Below are 19,393 nucleotides of genomic sequence, written 5' to 3' on the forward strand. Positions count from 1 at the left end.
GAGTATAACGATTACCTGAGAAAGTTGGGTAACCGGGTGAGCTAATTTTGTTCACGACCATACGTCCCCATTCTAATTGTTTTTAGGTCGATTACGTCTTTCGCCAGCATCCGGACGCTGGAGACAGGCATCTTTTTGACGACTTCGACAATACACGCAATGAGATCAACCGAGTCCGCGCTGGTGACCACGGCGTCTATATTCTTCCCGAGGCCAGACGATCGAATGTGAACAATATCGCCGTGAAGGACCTTGGTACAGATCCTGTGACAGGCAATGGCATGCAGTCGGTGGACTGGGCGAGAACGGCAAATAATGCCAGGGCCAACGGGGATACTACAGTTGGTGCGCGTATCACGGCGTTCTGCAACACCTTTTACCACGGCAACACCCGAGACGCAGTTATTGCAAGACAGCATCTGCAGGTCTTCAGGTCTTACAAATACATGGAAAACCGGGCAAAGAAGTGTGGGAGGAGGACGTGAAATGCGGCATGATGGCGGTGCACGAACACATTGGTGATCTCCACAATCATGGCAAATCTTCTTGTGTTTTTGTCATTGATGATCTTCGAATGGCGTATTTGCGATAAGTGAACAGAGTGAGCTGTTTAGAGCGAAAAGAACTTTCGATAATCAAATAACACAGAGGTTGCCATCCCTAGCCTTCCCATTGTCTCGCTTTATCTCAATTACGATCAGCACACTCATTGCTTTCGCTACTACACTTAACTATGTCTCCAAAGTATGTGGAGGTAAGTTCCAAGCTGATCTTGCTACTAAATTCTCTTCGGATGCAAGGATGACGAGAGATGTCAATCGCGACTTGTCGGCTGGCGTGATGTTTCGTTTAGTGCCTTTGCAGGTTTGCTACACCGATTTGGAATATATCGAATTACATTAGAAGAATTACATGAGAGGGTATAGCTCGACGATCTCATCTTCTCCATCACCGCCTCGGAAAACTCGTGTGCTATCATGGGGATCAATGTAGAAGACATTTTCCTCGCCACAAGGCCACAGATGTTCTTCTGTTGCTCCAACACATGCGCGTAGACCGTCTAAAGGCAATATATGTATCTCCTTCACATTTACAAAGTCCTGGACGTCTTTGACCTCGTCGTAATAAAAGTATTCAGACTGCATCTCGCGCTCAAACCTCAAGAGCTGGATAAATTTGGCGACTGGTTCAAAGGCAGTGAAGGCGGACTTCGCAATGTCGATGGTGTCGATGTCGAAATTGACCCATACATACCTGCTTGTCGCATAGCGCTTAGCGTACATACATGGACCTTGGGGTGGAGGCTCACTCACTGGGATCCGTGCCCCGGCACAGCCACTTCGGAGAAGGCCTTTCGGTACAACCCATGATTTCGCGCTTCCCGGCAGGTTTGAAGAACAGCTGGGACTGGCGTAGACGAGGTGAGGTAGAAAGCCTGGCGAATAGGCTTTTGATGTGTCAACTCGACGTTGACCACCCGAGGCTCGACTGTCATCTCCCATATCTGCATGCGCAGCTCATACGGTAGACGTGGAAATGGGTGGAAGGTCGCCATGTTGCAGTAACTGCCGAAGATGACACTAATACGTTTGCGGGTCGGTGTTCCGTCGGTGCACTGGAGCAGCGAGCGTTGGAGAGAGAAATGATAAAATGGTGGAAGGACTTGCGTGCGGCGTAGTTCTCTCGTTCATGTCAGAGTGAGCGAAGGCAAATGGGCTACCCCCGCATGGGGGTTGCAAGGCGGCATCCGCCTTTCCAGGGTCCACAGCGGCGGCTCTAACCGCGCCGCACCTTGGCTCCTCTATGGCACCGCCCAACGAACCTTCCCGTTCGGGCTGCAATCCTCAGCCCACCACCTTCGGCGCGACTCAAACTTTTCGGTGGCCGATTCCAAGAGCGGTAGATTGCTGGGGCCATGCCCGGGCACGCGCGTGAACTGTAATGAGGACACCCCCGCGTGGCCGCTCTTTAGCCGCGTTCCATGCCGCCTGCAAGACCGTCTGGGCACATGTACTGTAAGGCGACCTCAGTGCTGTGGCCAGAATTGGAAGGCGATGATTGTTAGTTGCTAGTAACGCACATTGACAACAATGATACGTGTAGATTTGTCGTTCAATCAGCGTTTTTCGCTGCATGGATTCGGACACCGCCCGGGGAAATATCCACAGCCCAACAGACTTCGGTTGCAGAATCGCCATAACCTGCAGGCGACGCCAGGCATGAGGGTATGCACTAGATTCCACAACACTGACTGGGAAAGACCATCCTGGGCCTAAGGAGTCGGACTCGGGCGTCTTCCAATAGCCTACCTAGGTGGTGTTATTCTTAGCTTTTTGATCGCACGCACCTAGTGCAGCAGGCGTTTAACGCTGCCATCACCGATGCGCCCCGACAACAGCTGCGTCCCTCGTTTGCGACCTCACTTCATCTTTCACACCACAATCGTTTCTGTTCCACCAAAATCTCACCATGAAGACAACATTCTTCTTATCGGCCGTTCTGTTGGCGCGTCGAGCCATCTCCACTGGCTCGCCTTTGTTTCAATATGATCCCGACACTGTGAAAGACTGCGTCGAATGGTATAACAACGGCGAGGGGGATTCTTGCCAAAATGTTCGCAAGTTTTTTGGCGTCACCCCTGAGGAATTTACGGCTTGGAACCCTTCCCTCAATTTGAACTGCGAACCGTGGTACCCATGGGTATCGTACTGCATCGTCACCGAAACGAAGCTAAACGCTACAAAACCAACGACAACATCGAGCTCGAAGCTTTCCTCCACTACAACTAGCGTTGCTACTCTTGCTCCATCTCCAACTGCCTGGACGCCACTCGGCTGTTACGTGGAAGACCCGGACATGCCAATCCTCGAAAAGAACATGAATCCTAACGGCGACTCTGCCCTCACGATTCCCAAGTGCAAGAACAGCTGTTACCGCCGCGCTTTTGGCTTCGCTGGTGTACAACAGGGCAATCAATGCTGGTGCGGTAGCTATGTCGGCGGCAACTGGGCGAGTAACCAAACAAGCTGCAATTCGACATGCACGGGCGACAAAAATACATTTTGCGGCGGAGTTGGTTTTCTCAACGTCTTCAAAGCTCAAGGGAATCAAGCAACTACTTCTACTGTTGCCTCGACCACAGCTTCTGCTGTTTCTATCGTCTCGAGCGCTATAGCCAACAAGCTCAGTGCGGTGGCCAGAAGTGGAGGACTTGGAGGCTTGTGGGCTATGTAAAGGTTGATCAATCATGATCATATTCGCCATTCACATATCTGCTCTTGAAACTGCCCTTCAATCTCTAAAAAGTGTAAATTGAAGTTCGCCATGAGCCTGAAATCGATTCCAACATCCCATCGCGCTGAACTGAATATGATGTCTTTGATTCCATACAATATGAGGCTGCTGCATATCTTGGCTGCACATAACTTATGCTATCACACATGTTGGCTATTATTGCACGATATTGAGTGGTGTCGGAAATCTTGCGCCAAAAATGCCTCATTGAGTCGCACTCATTGCGCAAACTTCAAAGTCTGTAATAGCGTACGGGGGTAAAGTGCTTCGCCCCAGTCTCATCTCGTTTGACTCTTCCCTGTTCTGATGGTGCTCGAGAGTCAGTGCGCCGCTTCTAGCCTCACAATGGCTTCTTCTGCCAAGACGCCTGCGAACACTATCACCCCAATCTGTGAATTGTCCATATTGGCCGACGAAGCAACCTACCTAAGTGGGTGACCACACGGAATTCCGCCCCAGGTTATCTTTCCTGTATTCGAGGTAGTCTCTCTTGCACTGTGCCGCGTACCCGCGTCTGCGCACACAGCCCAGGGGTCGGGTACATCCGTGGCCTGTCCAGACTTCGACCCCTACATGAAGAGCGCGCTTATCAACATCACTGGTGGAATATCGGGCACTAAACATGCTGAGGTATTGTATCGGATATGACCTTCTGAACTAGGACTCAACTCCTGCAGTATACATGATTGCGCGAGTCGGGCCTATGCGAGACCCGCGCATATGCAGACCTCACACCATGGAGCAATTGACGAGCACTCTGATCATTTGAGGCTGGATCAGCCTCGACGCGATGTGACTGGGCGACACCCGGTAATCTGTCACCCTAGCAGAGGAAGCGCTCAAGTGACGCATCAGAGCTTTCCCGGTGGCATCCATGGATTGCAGCACACTCGGCCGCCGACAGATAGGCCTCACGGATGATGAACATGGGCCTCAATAGACCCATCTCTAGATACGCGGGTGACTACTCTGGACTGGCGCACTAGAATCAGAGACAGGGTAAATTCGCAAGCAGCTTCTCGTACGTAGCACAGAGTGGAACATACTTACCACCTGACGGCAAATATAAGACATTGCTTGTCAGTGACGCGTGAAAGAAGAACCTAACCACGTCATCTTCATCAATAAGTTGTACCACCGATATCGGGAGATGCTGTTACTGTCTTCTCCAGCAAGCCTGCTTCTTAGCGTCGGCGCTCTACATGCTGCGCTCGTAGTGGCAGCACCTCGTTTTGTGGAACGTGATGGATTTACTCCTTCGCTTCCATATGATGGAGAAACCACCAAGTACTGCTCATGGTGGATTGATCTGGACTCGGAAAGAGACTGCTCTTCACTTTTGACAGAGAACTACATCACTCTCGAGGAGTTCCGTCGCTGGGTAAGCCTATCCTCTCCAGATCTGAAGATTGTCTTTATTGACATAAGCCAGAATCCTTCCATCACTGCTGAGTGTGGTGGTCTTGTTGCTGGAAAGGCGTACTGCGTGGAGACTGTGGATGAGCCTGCTCCAAGCCTGCCTTCTTTTAGCTCCTCCTCAATGCTACTCCCTACTACTACTTCGTCATCTAAGGCCACATATACTTCTTCGTCCAAGGCCGTTACTACAACCCACTCTTCTACACTTGTCACGTCGCCATCGATTACCGCACCGCCTGCAACGACGAAGCCTCCCAATGGTATTGAGACACCCTCTCCGCTTCAACCAGACATCGTCTCCAATTGCGACTTATTCCACTATGTCAACAGCGGTGACAACTGCGAAAGCATTGCTAAAACCAATGGTATCTCCACTGCTCAGTTCCTTGCCTGGAATCCAAATGCTGGCTCCGACTGTGCCGGTCTTTGGGCAAATGCATACGCGTGTGTTAGCATTATCGGCCACACACCTACTTCTGCAGCTCCCAGTACAACAACCACAGGGAACGGTATCTCAACTCCAGCCCCAGTTCAGGACGGCATGGTCCGTAACTGCGATAGTTTCTACATGGTGAAGTCAGGCGACACGTGTGCCAAAATTTCAGCCGAGAAGGGCATCACTTCCGCTCAGATCATCTCCTGGAACCCCGCTATCGGTTCAAACTGCGGTAGCCTTTGGCTCGACACTGTGAGTTACTTTCGTACTTTGCGCCTCCATAGATCTCTTGCTGACTACGTAAATCAGTACATCTGCGTATCTACCATCGGGCACACACCCACGACTACGACGAAGGCTCCAGCCACCTCGACCCGCCCTGGTAACGGAGTTTCAACACCTACACCTTATCAGCAGGGTATGACAACAAGCTGCAAGGCTTTTCATTACGTCGTCAGCGGAGATAATTGCTCGTCTATTTCGGCAAAGTACAAGATCAGTGCGGCGAATTTCGTCAAGTGGAACCCAGCGGTTGGTAGTACGTGCGCCGGCCTGTGGGCGAGCACGTATGCATGCGTTGCAGTACTTTGAGGTTGACGTTGAAAAGCTTTTGGTAGTAGTTTAATCTTTAGTGTTCTCTAATATCAGCCCACAACGCATTGTTTTACATACACCTCAACCGTGCAAACGTACCATCACCGGATATACTTTGAACGAGACGACGTCGTCATCATCTTCTTGACATTGACGCGATCATCGTCATGCGCACGTGTAGACGTTTGGCACTAATGAAGCGGGTATAAAAGGCTTGCGTTCTGCCACCCGTTCGCTCTTCCATCACTACCAAAACTTTCCTTCATTTCTCCAAAAACAAGGGCAACGCATTTGATGTCTGCGAACCAAAGCCCCGCATGTCACGCGTATGTGGCTCTCTTCTCCGCTCGCCGGACACAATACCAAAAAGGTTCATGTCCGACTTCTATGCTCCTCCCCTCCACTCTACCAAAAAGACTCAAAGTCCAAAACACCTGCAGACTTTTCTTATATCGATCCACCAGAGAGACCCGGGCAACCCCTCCATGACTTCGATTTCACGACCCGCGGCTATTAAAACCAGAGGGGGTGGATCCCATGTCTGCGCTGTTCTTTGTCCTTCTTTCCCAAAAATAACGAAACTGTCCGTGGAAAAAGAACATGACCGTCGCTTCTCCCGTGTATAAAAACTACCACTTCCACTTCCTCCTTCCTTCCTTCATCGACATGCACCTCGTCAGTGTTTTACCAAAACAAAACGCTCGAAGTTCCATGTGGTGTTTTTGTACCAAAGTTTCTCCTCTATAGCAAAATGTTCCTGCTGTCTCTGGACTGCGCAACCAAAAGTGTCATCATACCCGACTGATGACTGTCTTCCCGCTCTTTCCTCCAAAAGCAAGCGTGGTATTCAAAATCTCTCACTTCATAGCCATGCAGTCCAGGACCAAAAAGAAACACAATGGAGAATTATGTTGTGCGACTTCGACTCAAAACCTGACATCCAGAATATCATGATCTGGTCTCTCGGCTCTGCCAGAGTCTAAACACCAAGAATCAATATTCATGCTCTATGATTGAGAATAACCAAAAGACATCATCGAACGGTGCATGAAAGTGTCCCTCGTTCAAACAAAAGCCATAGATTATCATGCTCCTACTTCCTCTTCTGCCATCGCTACACTTGCTCGACGAAACACAACACCAAAAACTCCATATCCATCGAAATATAGCAGACCCGGCACATATGTGTGCCTCCAAAAAAACCGAAAGATTCTAAACTCTGTATTCATGGATCTTGTTCTCCCTCTCATAAAAGATACAAAGTCCAAATGACATGATTCTCCTATCGCTTCACATCACGAAGAGTAGCATAATGCCTCAGAATACTTGTCATAGCTGTGCCTCAACACACAAGCTTAGGACATACTAGGAGAAGCAGAACAAAAGCCAGAACTTTCCTGTTCCATGTTGTTCGGTTGAGCAGCGTTGAAGAATACATGTGCATTCGGCTGAGTTGAAAGAATCCTGCGGTGTGGTGTATAGCTGCAGAGTGTATCGAGTGGAGCTAGAAACCCTCGGAAAAAAGACATGTGACAGTCTTAGCGATATGTAATATCATAAGATTCCAGTATCGAGTCGATGATGCTGATCATCACCATGGTTATTCCTCGTAATTGCTCGTAAACGTCAATGGTCGTGGTCGCAATGTCTCCAGCTTGTCCAGTCGGTACGGATACAGGAACAGTAGACTAGAAATTCATTGTGTCATTGATGTGTCTATAGCATCACGTCACAGCTCAGTAACCCGCCTCTGCGGTAGCCCACTAGGACTCAGCAGCCACGCTCTCTCAAATGCAATCACTCTTCTTCGATCTCTTCACCGCAGCACGATCAATCCTAGGGTCCAACCTATTCATCAGATCACTCTTATGAGGGTTCGTCGTCGATCTCGGCTCGCCCCTCGTAGTACTGGGTGGATCCACTCTTGCATCTGAAGATCACAGTCTATTAGCATAAGCGCACGCCGAGGCTGCTGCGCGCTGAGCACCTTTGCGAAAGACATGTGGCGAGCCACCTTCAACGAAAATATGTGACAGCCTGCGGAGAGTGAACTTACGGCTTCGGCGGCGAGATATGCGATGGAGTTCGTCGTCTGAGTCGGGCGAGTACCTTCCCGAATCTGCTGAGTTCTCAGACCCGTCAGTGTACTGCGGTGCAGGCTCTGTGGTAGCGCGGTTCGGAGGCGGGTATTGTTCTGGTTCGACGTCCTTATCAAGCATGTTCAAAACGCTGCTTTGATGCGTAGGTTTCGGTTGGTGGTAGGACGGGTCGGGTTGGCTGTAGCCGGGGCCACGAGCCGATACTTCGTCTGGCATATACGGTGTCGCCTGCTCAGGTGGATCAAGCTTCTGAGCAGCCTCGAGACCTGAAGCGCCACTTATCGAGCCGCGGAGACGGTGAATGTTGGGGTGATCCGTGTACTTCATCGATTCTTCGTCCGATCCGACGGTGAACACGGGATCGAGCTTGTTCGCAGCCTCTAATCCGGATGAGCCGCCGATTGAACCGCGATGTTCGTGTGGAGGGTTTGGGTCATGCTGGGACTCGTGTGGTGGGTGCCAGGCGTCGTCGAAGCCTTGCGATGGCTGCCATTCGGCAAAGTCTTTCTCGGCTATACAGCATCAGTATTGATTTGGAAAAAGTGCTGAGACAAGGAGTTCGTGTAGTATATGTCGTCGTTCGGAATACTCAATCTCACCTGTGCCATCTTTCTGCGCTGTATGAAGTAATGAGCGAGCATGAGCTGTGACGTCAGCGAGAACAAATCGAAAAGGATCGGTAGGTACGAGGAAAAGGGTATATTGATGTTGAAGTGCTCAGTGTATCGTCTATCTACGCGTCTCGTAGCCCGTACCGCCAACTTTGGATGTAGGATCAGCGCGGTGGTCTACGTCTGAGTCGAAGCGCGGGTCCATCTTGTTGCCAACGTTTGTGGAATGCGGTCCAGCGTTTGTAGAGTCGGTCGCAGTACCTCTGTGGTCGAGGTCAGAGTCGTACCTGGGATCGACCTTGTTGCCAATGTTCGAGTTGTGCGAGCCGTAGTTTGTGGCCGTGGTACCAGTCGTGTTCATGCGTTCGCGGTGGGCATCGGCGTCAGCAGGAGTGACACCGGCGTCGGCAGGGTGGCCTCGGTAGCCTCGATCCCACTCGTCGACTCCCTTGTTGGCAATCTCCTGGTTCTTGGTTGCGCTCGCTTTATCGCCGCTCGCTTCGTCGACCATGGACATTGCGTTGCCTCGGATGGCCTCGCCAGTTCCCTACATCTTATTAGCATGAGTTCGATGTCGAGGTAACTTGAGAGATTAGAGTAAAGCGACGATGTTGAGCTAGGCACATGCATCGCAGGGATAGAGCTAACTTACGTGAACCATGCCCACACCCTTGCGGATAGAGTCGCCCAGAGTCATGTTGGATATGTGAGTATTAGGTGTATTATGGATAGCAGTTGAGGAGCTTGTGTAGTTGTGGAGAAACGCGTATAGGTTGGTGTATCAAGGTGTGTGTTGAGAGTAATCGTGGACAAGAAGCCAGGAGGGGTGCCGACATAAGTACTCGACGCGGGCAGTAGCTGCCACGCAACCTGCTTCTGGGTTTGCCATGATGTGCATCGTTTGCGCGTAGTTTGGGAAAGCGCATTGCGACATAGGCTCGACGATGTGATGTCATGCTCGGGATTTCAAGGACGCGCTGCCGGTAGGGCTGAACTAGGCCGCATTGGGGTTCCCACGCGTCGAGCATGACATCCGGCACGTTGCGGTGGGCTGCATGGCTACGAGGGCATCTCATATAAGGAAAAGCCCCGAACAGGTCTGGAGCCTACATCGACGTTAGGGCACCTACTTTGCAGTTTTCTATGTTCATGTAGGCTGCAGACCTGTTCAGGTTTTTCCTAGGTTGACGTGAGGGTATGTTATAGATGAATGCATCGAAACGAATACGGACATCCAAATCTTTGCACACACAGTTGCTCGATGATGTCTAGAGATAACATGTTGACCTTCGATATCATCGTCAAGTCGATCATGCCACTCTGCTAACTACGCCCATAAGCACAAGCGGTAAGACGCTGTGTATTCGAGCACTTGAAGTACATGAAATGACAAATTGTTTGCATCCATTCACACAACAGAACTCGACCAGAGCCACTTTGCGGTGTCAGACTCAGCAACCTGAGTAAGGACATGGGGAGTCATACTTCAACCACTCTCCCATTTCGGCATAGTGTACTTCAGCATGCCATATTGAATATTTCCACTGTGTACTTGCGGTCTTCAATAACAGAACCATCTCGAGGCTGGAACATGGAAGGGGAGATCATTGCACCAAAGGCCCCAAATATGAGGATACTGAAATCTTATTCTCTCGAGGAGACTTTCGTAGCGTTCATCAGCTTCTATGTCCAGGCATGCCACTTTTCTGTCCTCAACTCCATGATCGCACCACGTCCAGACTGTGTCCATGCCACTGCCGTCCCCTCATATCCATCCGACAACGCCGTTTCCCAGTGAGCGAAGTCATCTCCGCGTCTGTCTGTTGGGAGGCCTCTTAGGCCTTGCCGGCGGTGTAAAAATCATCCAACGCGATTTTAAGGCGTTGAGACCTAGAGAAGGGTGTATGAAATCAGCATTTGTCTCACAAGCATCTCGCACATGGGCCACCAACATTGTCTTTTCTCCCTCGCGAACCTTCGCAAAGTCAGTATATGTCTCATATGCAAGTCGTACAGTTGAAGCTTACCCAAACCCTTGGGTCATACCCTACGTGGATGAAGCAGTCAGTATAGGTCTCACAAGCACTTCGTACAGTCAAAACTTACATTTCTAGAAGATGTTAGTATCTAGCTGTACAGAGCAAAGGGGGGGTTGCTTACCTTGTTGGGCTTGTCCTCGCCATCTGGGTTACCGACCTGAGTCATCAGGTACTCCTTCTTGTTCAGTACGTAGTCGCGGACACCGGAGAGGTAAGCCCATTGCATATCTGTGTCGAGGTTGACCTTGACGACACCGTATGAGATAGCCTGACGGAAGTCATCGACGGAGCTGCCACTGCCACCGTGGAAGACGAGGAAGACGGGCTTGTCGTCCTTGGCGTTGGTCTTCTCCTTGACGAACTGCTGGTGCTTCTGGAGGAGCTCAGGGCGGAGCTTGACGTTTCCGGGCTTGTAGACACCGTGTACGTTTCCGAAGCCGGCAGCAATCGAGAAGTACTTAGAGACTTCCGACAGCCTGCGTAAGAGGTCAGTATATGTCTCACATGAAGTTCGAACAGTCAAAACTTACGTCTTGTAAATGTCGTAGATGTCCTCTGGCCTAGAAAAGAGTTAATACGGTCCTGTAGTGGGACGTATAGAGGAACTTGACATACTGGGTGTACAAGCTGTTGTTGTCGACGTCCTCGTTGTTGACACCGTCCTCCTCACCACCAGTGATGCCGATTTCCATCTCGAGGAATTGCTTCATGGGAGCAGCACGCTCCAAGTACTTCTTGGTGGTCGCGATGTTCTCCTCCTTGCTCTCTTCTGAGAGATCGATCATGTGGGAGCTGAAGAGGGGGACGCCTAGAGAAATTCCAAGTTAGTAGTTGTCTCCATGCACTTCGAACAGCCAGAACTTACCATTGGCCTTGAAGAACTTCTCGTCCTCATCGAGCATGCCGTCCAACCATGGCAGAAGCTTCTTGGCGCAGTGGTCGGTGTGAAGAACGACTGGGATGCCGTATGCGGGCGCAATGGCGCGGATGTAGTGGGCACCAGCGATGGCTCCCTGGATGGAAGCGCTCTGGTCCTTGTTGTCGACGCCCTTTCCGGCGAAGTATGCGGCACCACCCTGGCTCATCTGCAGGATGATGGGGGACTTGGAGTCGCGGGCGGCCTCGAGAGAAGCGACGACGGTCGAGGAGGAGGTGACGTTGATGGCGGGGATAGCGTAGCCCTCGGCCTGGGCGTGCTTGAAGAGGTTGTAGACATCCTCACCGTAGATGACACCGGTCCTAGAGGGGGAGATGTTAGCTTCAGGTCGCGATCATGCGAGCGGGGTCGATGTAACTTACTTGCCGTTGAGAACCTTGGAAGCCATGTTGGTTGTTGTATCGGGTATGTATTGGGTATAAGTTTGAGTGTAGAATGGAGAGTACAATTCAGTGTCTGAAATTGTAGGAAGGTGTGGTATGGAGAGAGAAGTTTGCGCAGTGTTGAGAGCTATCTAGTTAAAGTTCAAACATGGTAGTGGGGTTACCGGACCACAAAAACCACCCCGCTACTGTAATGACCGCAGCAGTGACGCAGCGCGCAGCGTCGCGCCAGCTTCCCTCACCCAAAGTCGACCTACCCGCGCTCGAGTAAAAGCAAACATCACCCCACAAAAGTCCCGATACGCTATATCCGATACCATGACCTTTGGTTTGTCAAATTCTTTTCACACCGTGATGGCGCTGCGCTGAATCACTGCACTCCCAACCGTGGGTGATGGCAGTGCGCAGTGACATGCGCCTGGTCTGATAGACGATGATGCTTCACGGCCGCGCTCTGAAGTCATGGCGGGGCCGCTTTCGCTCGGCAGCGCGGAAGTAAAGTGGGCTGTCTTTTTCACATTAGCTCGGTGAAGCATCATCGCAGTCCACAGGTGACATGTTGCCCGAGTCTCGCCGCAAAACGCTGTCGCTTTACGCCTCGAATTACCGAGCCAGCCACTTCTTCCATGTTACTCAGCACCGTCCAGGCATGCGCCAGGTCCCACCAATGAAGTCACTCTGATGATGCTGGATTGTACACATGCGCGATATCGTGATCGTGATTGAGGCGTTGTCTGATTTTTCCGATATGCGGAATTCTACGTGACATGGATGGCACAGGTATATCTTTACAGCGAGGCGGAGGAATCCTCGGAAGGTGTGGTCTGGGCCTCCAGATGTCCGAGGTTGGGGTCTGGGGCTCGTAACAGCCGGCTGATGCAGCCTCATGAATCCGATGTCTTCGCCCTGACTCGGATGTTCCTCACCATAGGCTCCTCTACGCCAGGTAACCGTATCTCCACCTTGAATGTGCCCAACTGCTTCACTCGCGATGTGTCGCCCTCCTCATGCCCTGAAAGGAACTTGACGTCCGCCTCGTTCAGTATGACGCGAGCCGCCTCGTCGTTGTGGGCGAGCGCTCCCCTTATGGTTGCAACCAGATCTGCACTCGAGACGGATCCGTAGATGGCGTCTACATTTGCCTTCTTGCCCATTGCGGCTGCGGTCAAGATGTCTGCCGCACCAGAAGCACCCATGCGGTCTCTGGACTGGCTCTCTTGCTCGATCCGTTGGCGGTAGAAGTCGATCGTGGGTGGTACGAAGGCGTCGAGGAGTTCCATAGATCGTTCAGCCTGCCTTTGTTAGTATGAGTAGCAATGGCGGTTCGATATGAACATACGCTGAGCACGTTGATCTCAATCGGCCGCACGTAGTGTTTCGGTTGCTTCGCGAAGTCGTCCTCCTCTTCCTCAACCTCCTCCAGATTCAGTCGTACACCATATGTGAAGTCACGAGCCATGTCCACGTCCTGCGCCTTGAGCTGCTTCATCTGGGTAGCGGGTACATAGTCGGCGACGCGTGCGGGGAACCATCGGTTGCGCATGAGAGACGGGTTGAGGGGGACATATGAGCCTTGATCGTATTAGCCATAGTGACTGGTGATGTTTGTGGTCAGTTTGACAGCTTCAGTGGCTTGCCAGAGCGCACATGTCAAACTCGTGCAGTAGCTGCATCGTACCTGCGCGACCAAATCTTGGCACATCCTTCAGCAGCTTCACGATGATGTTGCGCTCTGCCTCCTTCGCCTTCTTGGAGATGCTGCGAGTCTGCTGGGACCCCCAGACGTCCAAATTCTGCCGCGTCACCCTCCTGATGCATGACGTGCACTGCGGGAGCAGCGTGGACGTCCTCAGCGAAGCCATTGCGCGTGTCGTGGTGAGATTGGATTAATCTCAAGAAAAATGCACGACGTCCACCAGATGTGGAGATCCTTGCGGCGGAGGGCGGAAGGTGCGAGTGGCCGGTGCTACTTGCCGTAGGCTCGGCATACTTTGCGCCCGCCTCACAAGCAAACGACAGATGACGGCCAGCGCAATATCCCAAGCTGGCCAGCAGTCAGACCATGGCTTCTGCAGCAGTCGGACACACCCTACGCCATTCCCATAGCATCTTCGCCGTACAACCTTAGCACGACCGAGCACAGCGTTCGCGACACCCTACACGACCCCAGTTTCTCCATCCAATCCCGCGGTAGCGGAAGTGACAAGCGCCGCAAGATGCCTGAGAAGCCCCTCACAATTGCAACCTACGCCGCAGGAGCCTCCCTCGCCGCCATTACCCTCGTCTATGTCTTTGGCCCGACATATTTCCTCGACGACGACGCCAATGCAGCCAGCGGCAAGAAGAAGGGCGTAGTCGGCCTCAGCAATGCCGCGAACGACTGCTTCATCAATTCGGTGCTGCAGGCGCTCGCCGGCTTGCCAGACCTGCGCATATATCTCATAAGAGAGACGCATAGGCGCATGCTCGACGGTCCCGAAGTTTATGATGTGGACCCTGAAAGGCTCAACGCCGAGACAGGGACCGCAAGGCCCGCAAAGCTAGAGGGCCTGCAGCGCGGCATCCTCACCCATGGACTAAAGGAGATTCTCGACCGGCTGAACGAGCGACCCATATACAAGAAGACCATATCTCCCCAGCCCTTCATTCGATCGCTCGAGCACGCATTCGGCACCCGCATTAGCCGGCAACAGCAAGACGCGCAAGAATTTCTCCAGATCGTCACCGAGCGCCTATGCGACGAGTACCACGCCGGCGGAAAGGCCAGGCGACAAGCGACACGGGCAGGCGCCACGATCACAACCGAAGACGGCGCGTCGGAAAGGAGGGACATTGAACGTCAGTTCGGCGCGGCACCCCCTGAGGGTTCTGGTAGCCATGGTCTAGAAGATCCGGAGGACGATGAAGCACCCGCGGATGAGGAGGGCTTCCCGTTCGAGGGCAAGATTGAATCACAGATTGAGTGCCAGACATGTCACTTCAAGCCGAAGCCTTCCGTATCGACCTTTGTCACCCTGACACTCAACGTACCCCAAGCCTCCTCCACCTCCCTCAACGCCTGTCTCGACGGAATGCTCAAGGTTGAATACATAGACGACTTCAAGTGCGAGCGCTGCCGGCTGGAACACGCGCTGAGGAGCAAAGACCACCAGCTCTCGCGAGCAACGGATTCGGATGCACAGGCCCTGCTGCAGTCAGACATCGCGAAGATCCGACAAGCGTTAGAGGATGATCCTGAGAACCCGCCTGAGGGCGTTGAGCTTCCGGACTCCAGCCAGGCACCCAAGCGTCGCATAGCGCGCCACATGTACATTTCGCAATTCCCCAAGGTTCTTGCGATACATCTGTCGCGATCGACATTCGCCATCGGTGCTGCCTCGACGAAGAATCTCGCCAAGGTTGCCTTCCCCGAAGCTTTACCATTGGGCGGAATACTACACCGGAAGAACTACAGGCTTCTCGGAATGGTCACACACAAAGGCAGTCATAATAGCGGTCACTACGAATCCTTTCGTCGTCAAGTCCAGCCTCTTCCGTTCTCCACAAATGCGACACTTGGTACTGAAGGCGCATACAGCCGGCAAGCCAGCCCATACCCGTCAGCAGCACCATCGGTAGCGCCTTCAGCCATACAAAGCCCGCGCATATCAGCACTTAATCTTCCCAACACCATCGACCGCGGGTCACCAGTCCCGTCCACACCCACACTAAACTCTCCCTCAACACGGTCGCTGTCCTCACAAGAGACCATGCCTGCGTCCTCAAGAGGGCCTGCACCAACTTCCGCACCGCGCATGTCCGAGTCTGATCCACTACAAATGGCATCCTCTTCCACCGAAACAGGCACCGGCAGCGATTCCTTGTCACGTACGAGGAGTGTGCGATCGCTGAAAGAGCGAGCATCGGAGAAGGCCTCATCAATAAAAGAGTCGAATCCTCTACGACGCAAATCGAAGAAGACAAGCAATAGGTGGTGGCGTATAAGCGACGACAAGATCAAGGAGAGTAAGACATCCGAGGTCTTGAACATGCAGAAGGATGTGTATTTACTATTTTACGAGCTGAACAAAGTCTGAGCCAGGTCTGGTTGGCTAATGTATAAAGGAACGACAGGCATGCGGCACTGCAATTCGGAGCGATACCAGTAGTGGTGATGCAGCAGAAAAGCCTGGATTAGATATCACTCGCTATGAAAGCGAGACACGAATGAAGAACGTGTTACATAATGTAATTGACGCAAGCTGTAACCTCAATCATCGTTTCTCTGCACTCATATCTATGCGCACTTCCCTATACCACTCACGTTGGCCATGCGTCGTGAATGCTACCTCTGTCTCGTGGCTTTATCAGCGATGATATCATTGGTCAGACCCCACGTGGCGCTCCTTCCCCAACGATAACCACCAATGGTCAGGATGCCCAGCCTGCAATGCAACGACATCGATGCTACGCTCGTAGTTTGACACCACACTTCCCCTCATCTGTGTTGACCGGTCACCTGGAAAGGGAATCGCAACACACATCTGCTCGTCTTTGGGCCTTTCGGATCGCCCAAAACGCGCCCAATCGCAACGGGTAGACCAAGACTAGCAAGCACAAAAGTACGAGCACTGTTGAATTGATTCTAGCACTAAGCTGTCTTTCATCAGGCTCCTCAATTTGCATTCAGATTTCGAGCAACAACAATTATAACGATCAGCCTCTGCATTGTATTAGTCGCTGGTATTACTCTAAACCGTTCCTTCCTCATTACAATCCAAGCTTCAACCGATATAAGCGACATGCCAAGCCTCGAAGCAGACGAAGGCGCCTTCCTCCAAGCCGTAGGAAAGCAGACCTTCACCGACCCACCCCGCGTCCTCATCATCGGCGCAGGAAGTCGCGGCACTGCGTATGCCGAGGCCGCTCTTTCTTCAACAAACTCCATCGTCGCAGCAGTATGCGAACCCAATGACTACAAACGCACTGAGTTTGGTCGCAAGTTCATCTGGGGTGATGGAGGTGAGGCCAAAAATCACCAAGCATTCCGCGGTTGGAAGGAATGGAAAGAGTACGAGGTGAAGAGAAGAGAGCAAGAAAGTGCTGGTCACGACGTGGAGAAGGGCATCAATGCAGTGTTCGTATGCGTACTTGATGAAATGCATGAAGAAGTCGTCTGCGGTATCGCAGATATGGGCGTGCATATCTCGTGTGAGAAGCCAATGAGTACGAGATTGGATAGCTGCATGAGGATGTACAGGGCACTCAAGGCACCGGTCGGTACAGGCGAGGCAAAAGAGACGATCTTCGGTATTTGCCATGTGCTGCGGTACTCACCGCATAACATGTTGCTGAGACATCTGGTGTTGGAGAAGGATGTCATTGGTGATGTGTTGAGTATTGAGCATGTTGAGCCTGTTGGTTGGTGGCATTTCAGCCACTCCTACGTCAGGTATAGAATTCTTCTCTGTTTCCTTTGAACTTTGATGCTAACGAACGCAGGGGTAACTGGAGGAAGGAATCCAAGACTGCGCCATCTCTTCTCACAAAGTCCTGCCATGACATCGACTTCCTCATGTGGATGCTCTGCTCACCTGGCCCGAATGCCGAGAATGCGACACCTCATCTACCCTCATATATCATATCTACGGGGTCCCGCACATTCTTCCGTAAAGAGCGCAAGCCGAGAGCAGCGGGTTCGGCCACAAACTGTCTGTCCTGCATGTACGAGCCAGATTGTGACTACAGTGCAAAGAAGATCTATCTCGAAAGGCACCTGAACAACGGCAACGCAGACTGGCCAGTCAAGATTGTGAACCCGGAAATCGAAGACATCTACAAGACTTCGGGTAAAGAGGCAGCTGGGAAGCAGCTTCTCAAAGACCTGGCTGAAGACTATAGCAATGAGACACCGATTGGTGAAGTTGAACGACGTCCATGGTTTGGGCGATGCGTCTGGGAGTCGGACAACGATGTCTGTGATGACCAGATGGTGACTATTACTTGGGACGATGATCCAGTCGGAAAGGACGATAATGGCACTCCCATGCTGCATGGCCGGGGCGCAAAGACTGCGCAGTTCCACATGGTCGCATTCACAGAGAAGCAGTGCGAACGGCGGGGTCGCATCTACGGCACGAAGGGTGAGATTGAGTACGACAGCACCAACATCAAAGTACACAACTTCTCCACTGGGCAAACCAAAACTCACAGCCCTCATCTCGCAGGCGGCGGTCACGGGGGCGGAGACGAGGGGCTTGCGCGACAATTCCTCATGGCGGTTAACGCTGTAGACTCTGGCGCCATGCCCGCGTCAGACGCTCAGCGGAAGTTCCTCGGATGCGACCTTGAGGAAGCGTTCCGGAGCCATGCCATGGTTTTCGCGGCCGAAGACGCTCGAACGAAGCGCCAGGTTGTCGACTGGAAAAAGTGGTGGACCGAGTCGGTGGAGTCGCAATCACACGAGCGGTAACTACCTGGCATGATGACAGTTCAGGCGGGCAAGGAGAATGCGACGGGTAGTTTCTTTTCGGTCGCCGAAGATGACGGCGAATGTACGTAGGCGCCTAGAACAAGGCATGACCATCATGACATCGGATGAGGCTCTTGCGAAGCTTATGAAACTGAAATGAGGGCTGCCAAACCTCGCGCCAATCCGCTGTCAGCGCTCGATGAAGCAATACTAGCCCCAGGCACGTTTGACAGTTAAGCTCCGCTTTCAGGCAATTAACGGCCATTACCCAGCCGGTTTCGGCTCGTCTGGGCTATATTTGGTGATCATGCTAAAGGCTAATACTTCCGCTTAGGGGTGGATATGGGCGCTTAATAGACCATGAGGCTCAAGGACGACTATGGGTAGGGCTGGAAATTTTCTCCACGAGAGCGTTTCCGGGTGCAACGTTTGATAGTATGGGCGCTTGGATTGGCAGACGGGTTGGGGCCAGTCAGATTGCACGGTCTGTGGTACATTGGACGACAACGACACTCGCGCTGTCTTCGGGAGCGTCCGAACGTCAGTTTGCGCTGCTTCGTAGGCCACGCTGAAGACGCCGCTGGGGGCTGTGCACAGAGTCGAAGTCGCATGGCATGGCGGATGCCAGCGCAGCAGGTGGGCGAGGCCCGAGACCCGGAAGAAACTTGCTTGACAACAACGCGGTGAACGCGTCGACGTGTGGGCGGTCTAGGAAGCGTGTTATAGTCGTGAATTGACTCTCTCCGCCCATTGTGAGTCACTCGTTCGTGCATGGCGGGCATGCGGGAAGATGCATATCGCTCCGCAGAAACGAAACGCTGGAGCGCCGTGGTCCAATCAAGCCCCTCTCGTCCATCGATGACTCTTAACGGGCTGCAGCTGCCCCACGCAGCGCGGGACCCAGCACGGACGACACGGCAGGCGCTAAGCGGACAACACCACGCCCGTCGATTCGTCCCTTCGCGCTGCCAACGTCAAACTGCCGCCCCAGCGCCCATCGAGAAAAGTCCCTCAGTGTACTACGACACTAGAACTCTGCTATGCGGCGCCGAGGCTGCCGGTTTCAGGTTATCCAACCGCCCCATGTGCAGGCGCGTCGCTGGCCCGCTTACCGCTTCGGTATACCACTT

General features: G+C 52.5%; 5 protein-coding genes across 5 annotated transcripts; 2 read left to right on the top strand and 3 right to left on the bottom strand.

Moving 5' to 3' along the window:
• Positions 1–7,680: 7,680 nt before the first annotated feature.
• Positions 7,681–9,150, bottom strand: J4E79_010116 (uncharacterized protein; the record flags this gene model as incomplete). The annotated part of the gene is made up of 3 exons (XM_049358956.1): positions 7,681–8,354; positions 8,580–9,000; positions 9,106–9,150. 3 exons carry the CDS (start codon positions 9,148–9,150, stop codon positions 7,681–7,683), a joined length of 1,140 nt encoding a protein of 379 aa, XP_049206689.1.
• Positions 9,151–10,288: 1,138 nt separating this feature from the next.
• Positions 10,289–11,817, bottom strand: J4E79_010117 (uncharacterized protein; the record flags this gene model as incomplete). Its single annotated transcript, XM_049358957.1, has 8 exons — positions 10,289–10,343; positions 10,393–10,428; positions 10,481–10,500; positions 10,614–10,968; positions 11,023–11,052; positions 11,108–11,300; positions 11,358–11,731; positions 11,792–11,817. 8 exons carry the CDS (start codon positions 11,815–11,817, stop codon positions 10,289–10,291), a joined length of 1,089 nt encoding a protein of 362 aa, XP_049206690.1.
• Positions 11,818–12,696: 879 nt separating this feature from the next.
• On the bottom strand, positions 12,697–13,674 carry J4E79_010118 (uncharacterized protein; the record flags this gene model as incomplete). The annotated part of the gene is made up of 3 exons (XM_049358958.1): positions 12,697–13,104; positions 13,152–13,384; positions 13,491–13,674. 3 exons carry the CDS (start codon positions 13,672–13,674, stop codon positions 12,697–12,699), a joined length of 825 nt encoding a protein of 274 aa, XP_049206691.1.
• Positions 13,675–14,028: 354 nt separating this feature from the next.
• Positions 14,029–15,888, top strand: J4E79_010119 (uncharacterized protein; the record flags this gene model as incomplete). The annotated part of the gene is made up of 1 exon (XM_049358959.1): positions 14,029–15,888. One exon carries the CDS (start codon positions 14,029–14,031, stop codon positions 15,886–15,888), a length of 1,860 nt encoding a protein of 619 aa, XP_049206692.1.
• A 705-nt stretch (positions 15,889–16,593) lies between these two features.
• J4E79_010120 (uncharacterized protein) lies at positions 16,594–18,263 on the top strand (the record flags this gene model as incomplete). The annotated part of the gene is made up of 2 exons (XM_049358960.1): positions 16,594–17,243; positions 17,294–18,263. The coding sequence occupies 2 exons, from the start codon at positions 16,594–16,596 to the stop codon at positions 18,261–18,263; spliced, it is 1,620 nt and encodes a 539-aa protein (XP_049206693.1).
• Positions 18,264–19,393: the final 1,130 nt, after the last annotated feature.

Source organism: Alternaria viburni, assembly GCF_023758015.1.
Source record: "Alternaria viburni strain BMP 2772 chromosome Unknown scaffold_28, whole genome shotgun sequence".
Lineage (NCBI taxonomy): Eukaryota > Fungi > Ascomycota > Dothideomycetes > Pleosporales > Pleosporaceae > Alternaria > Alternaria viburni.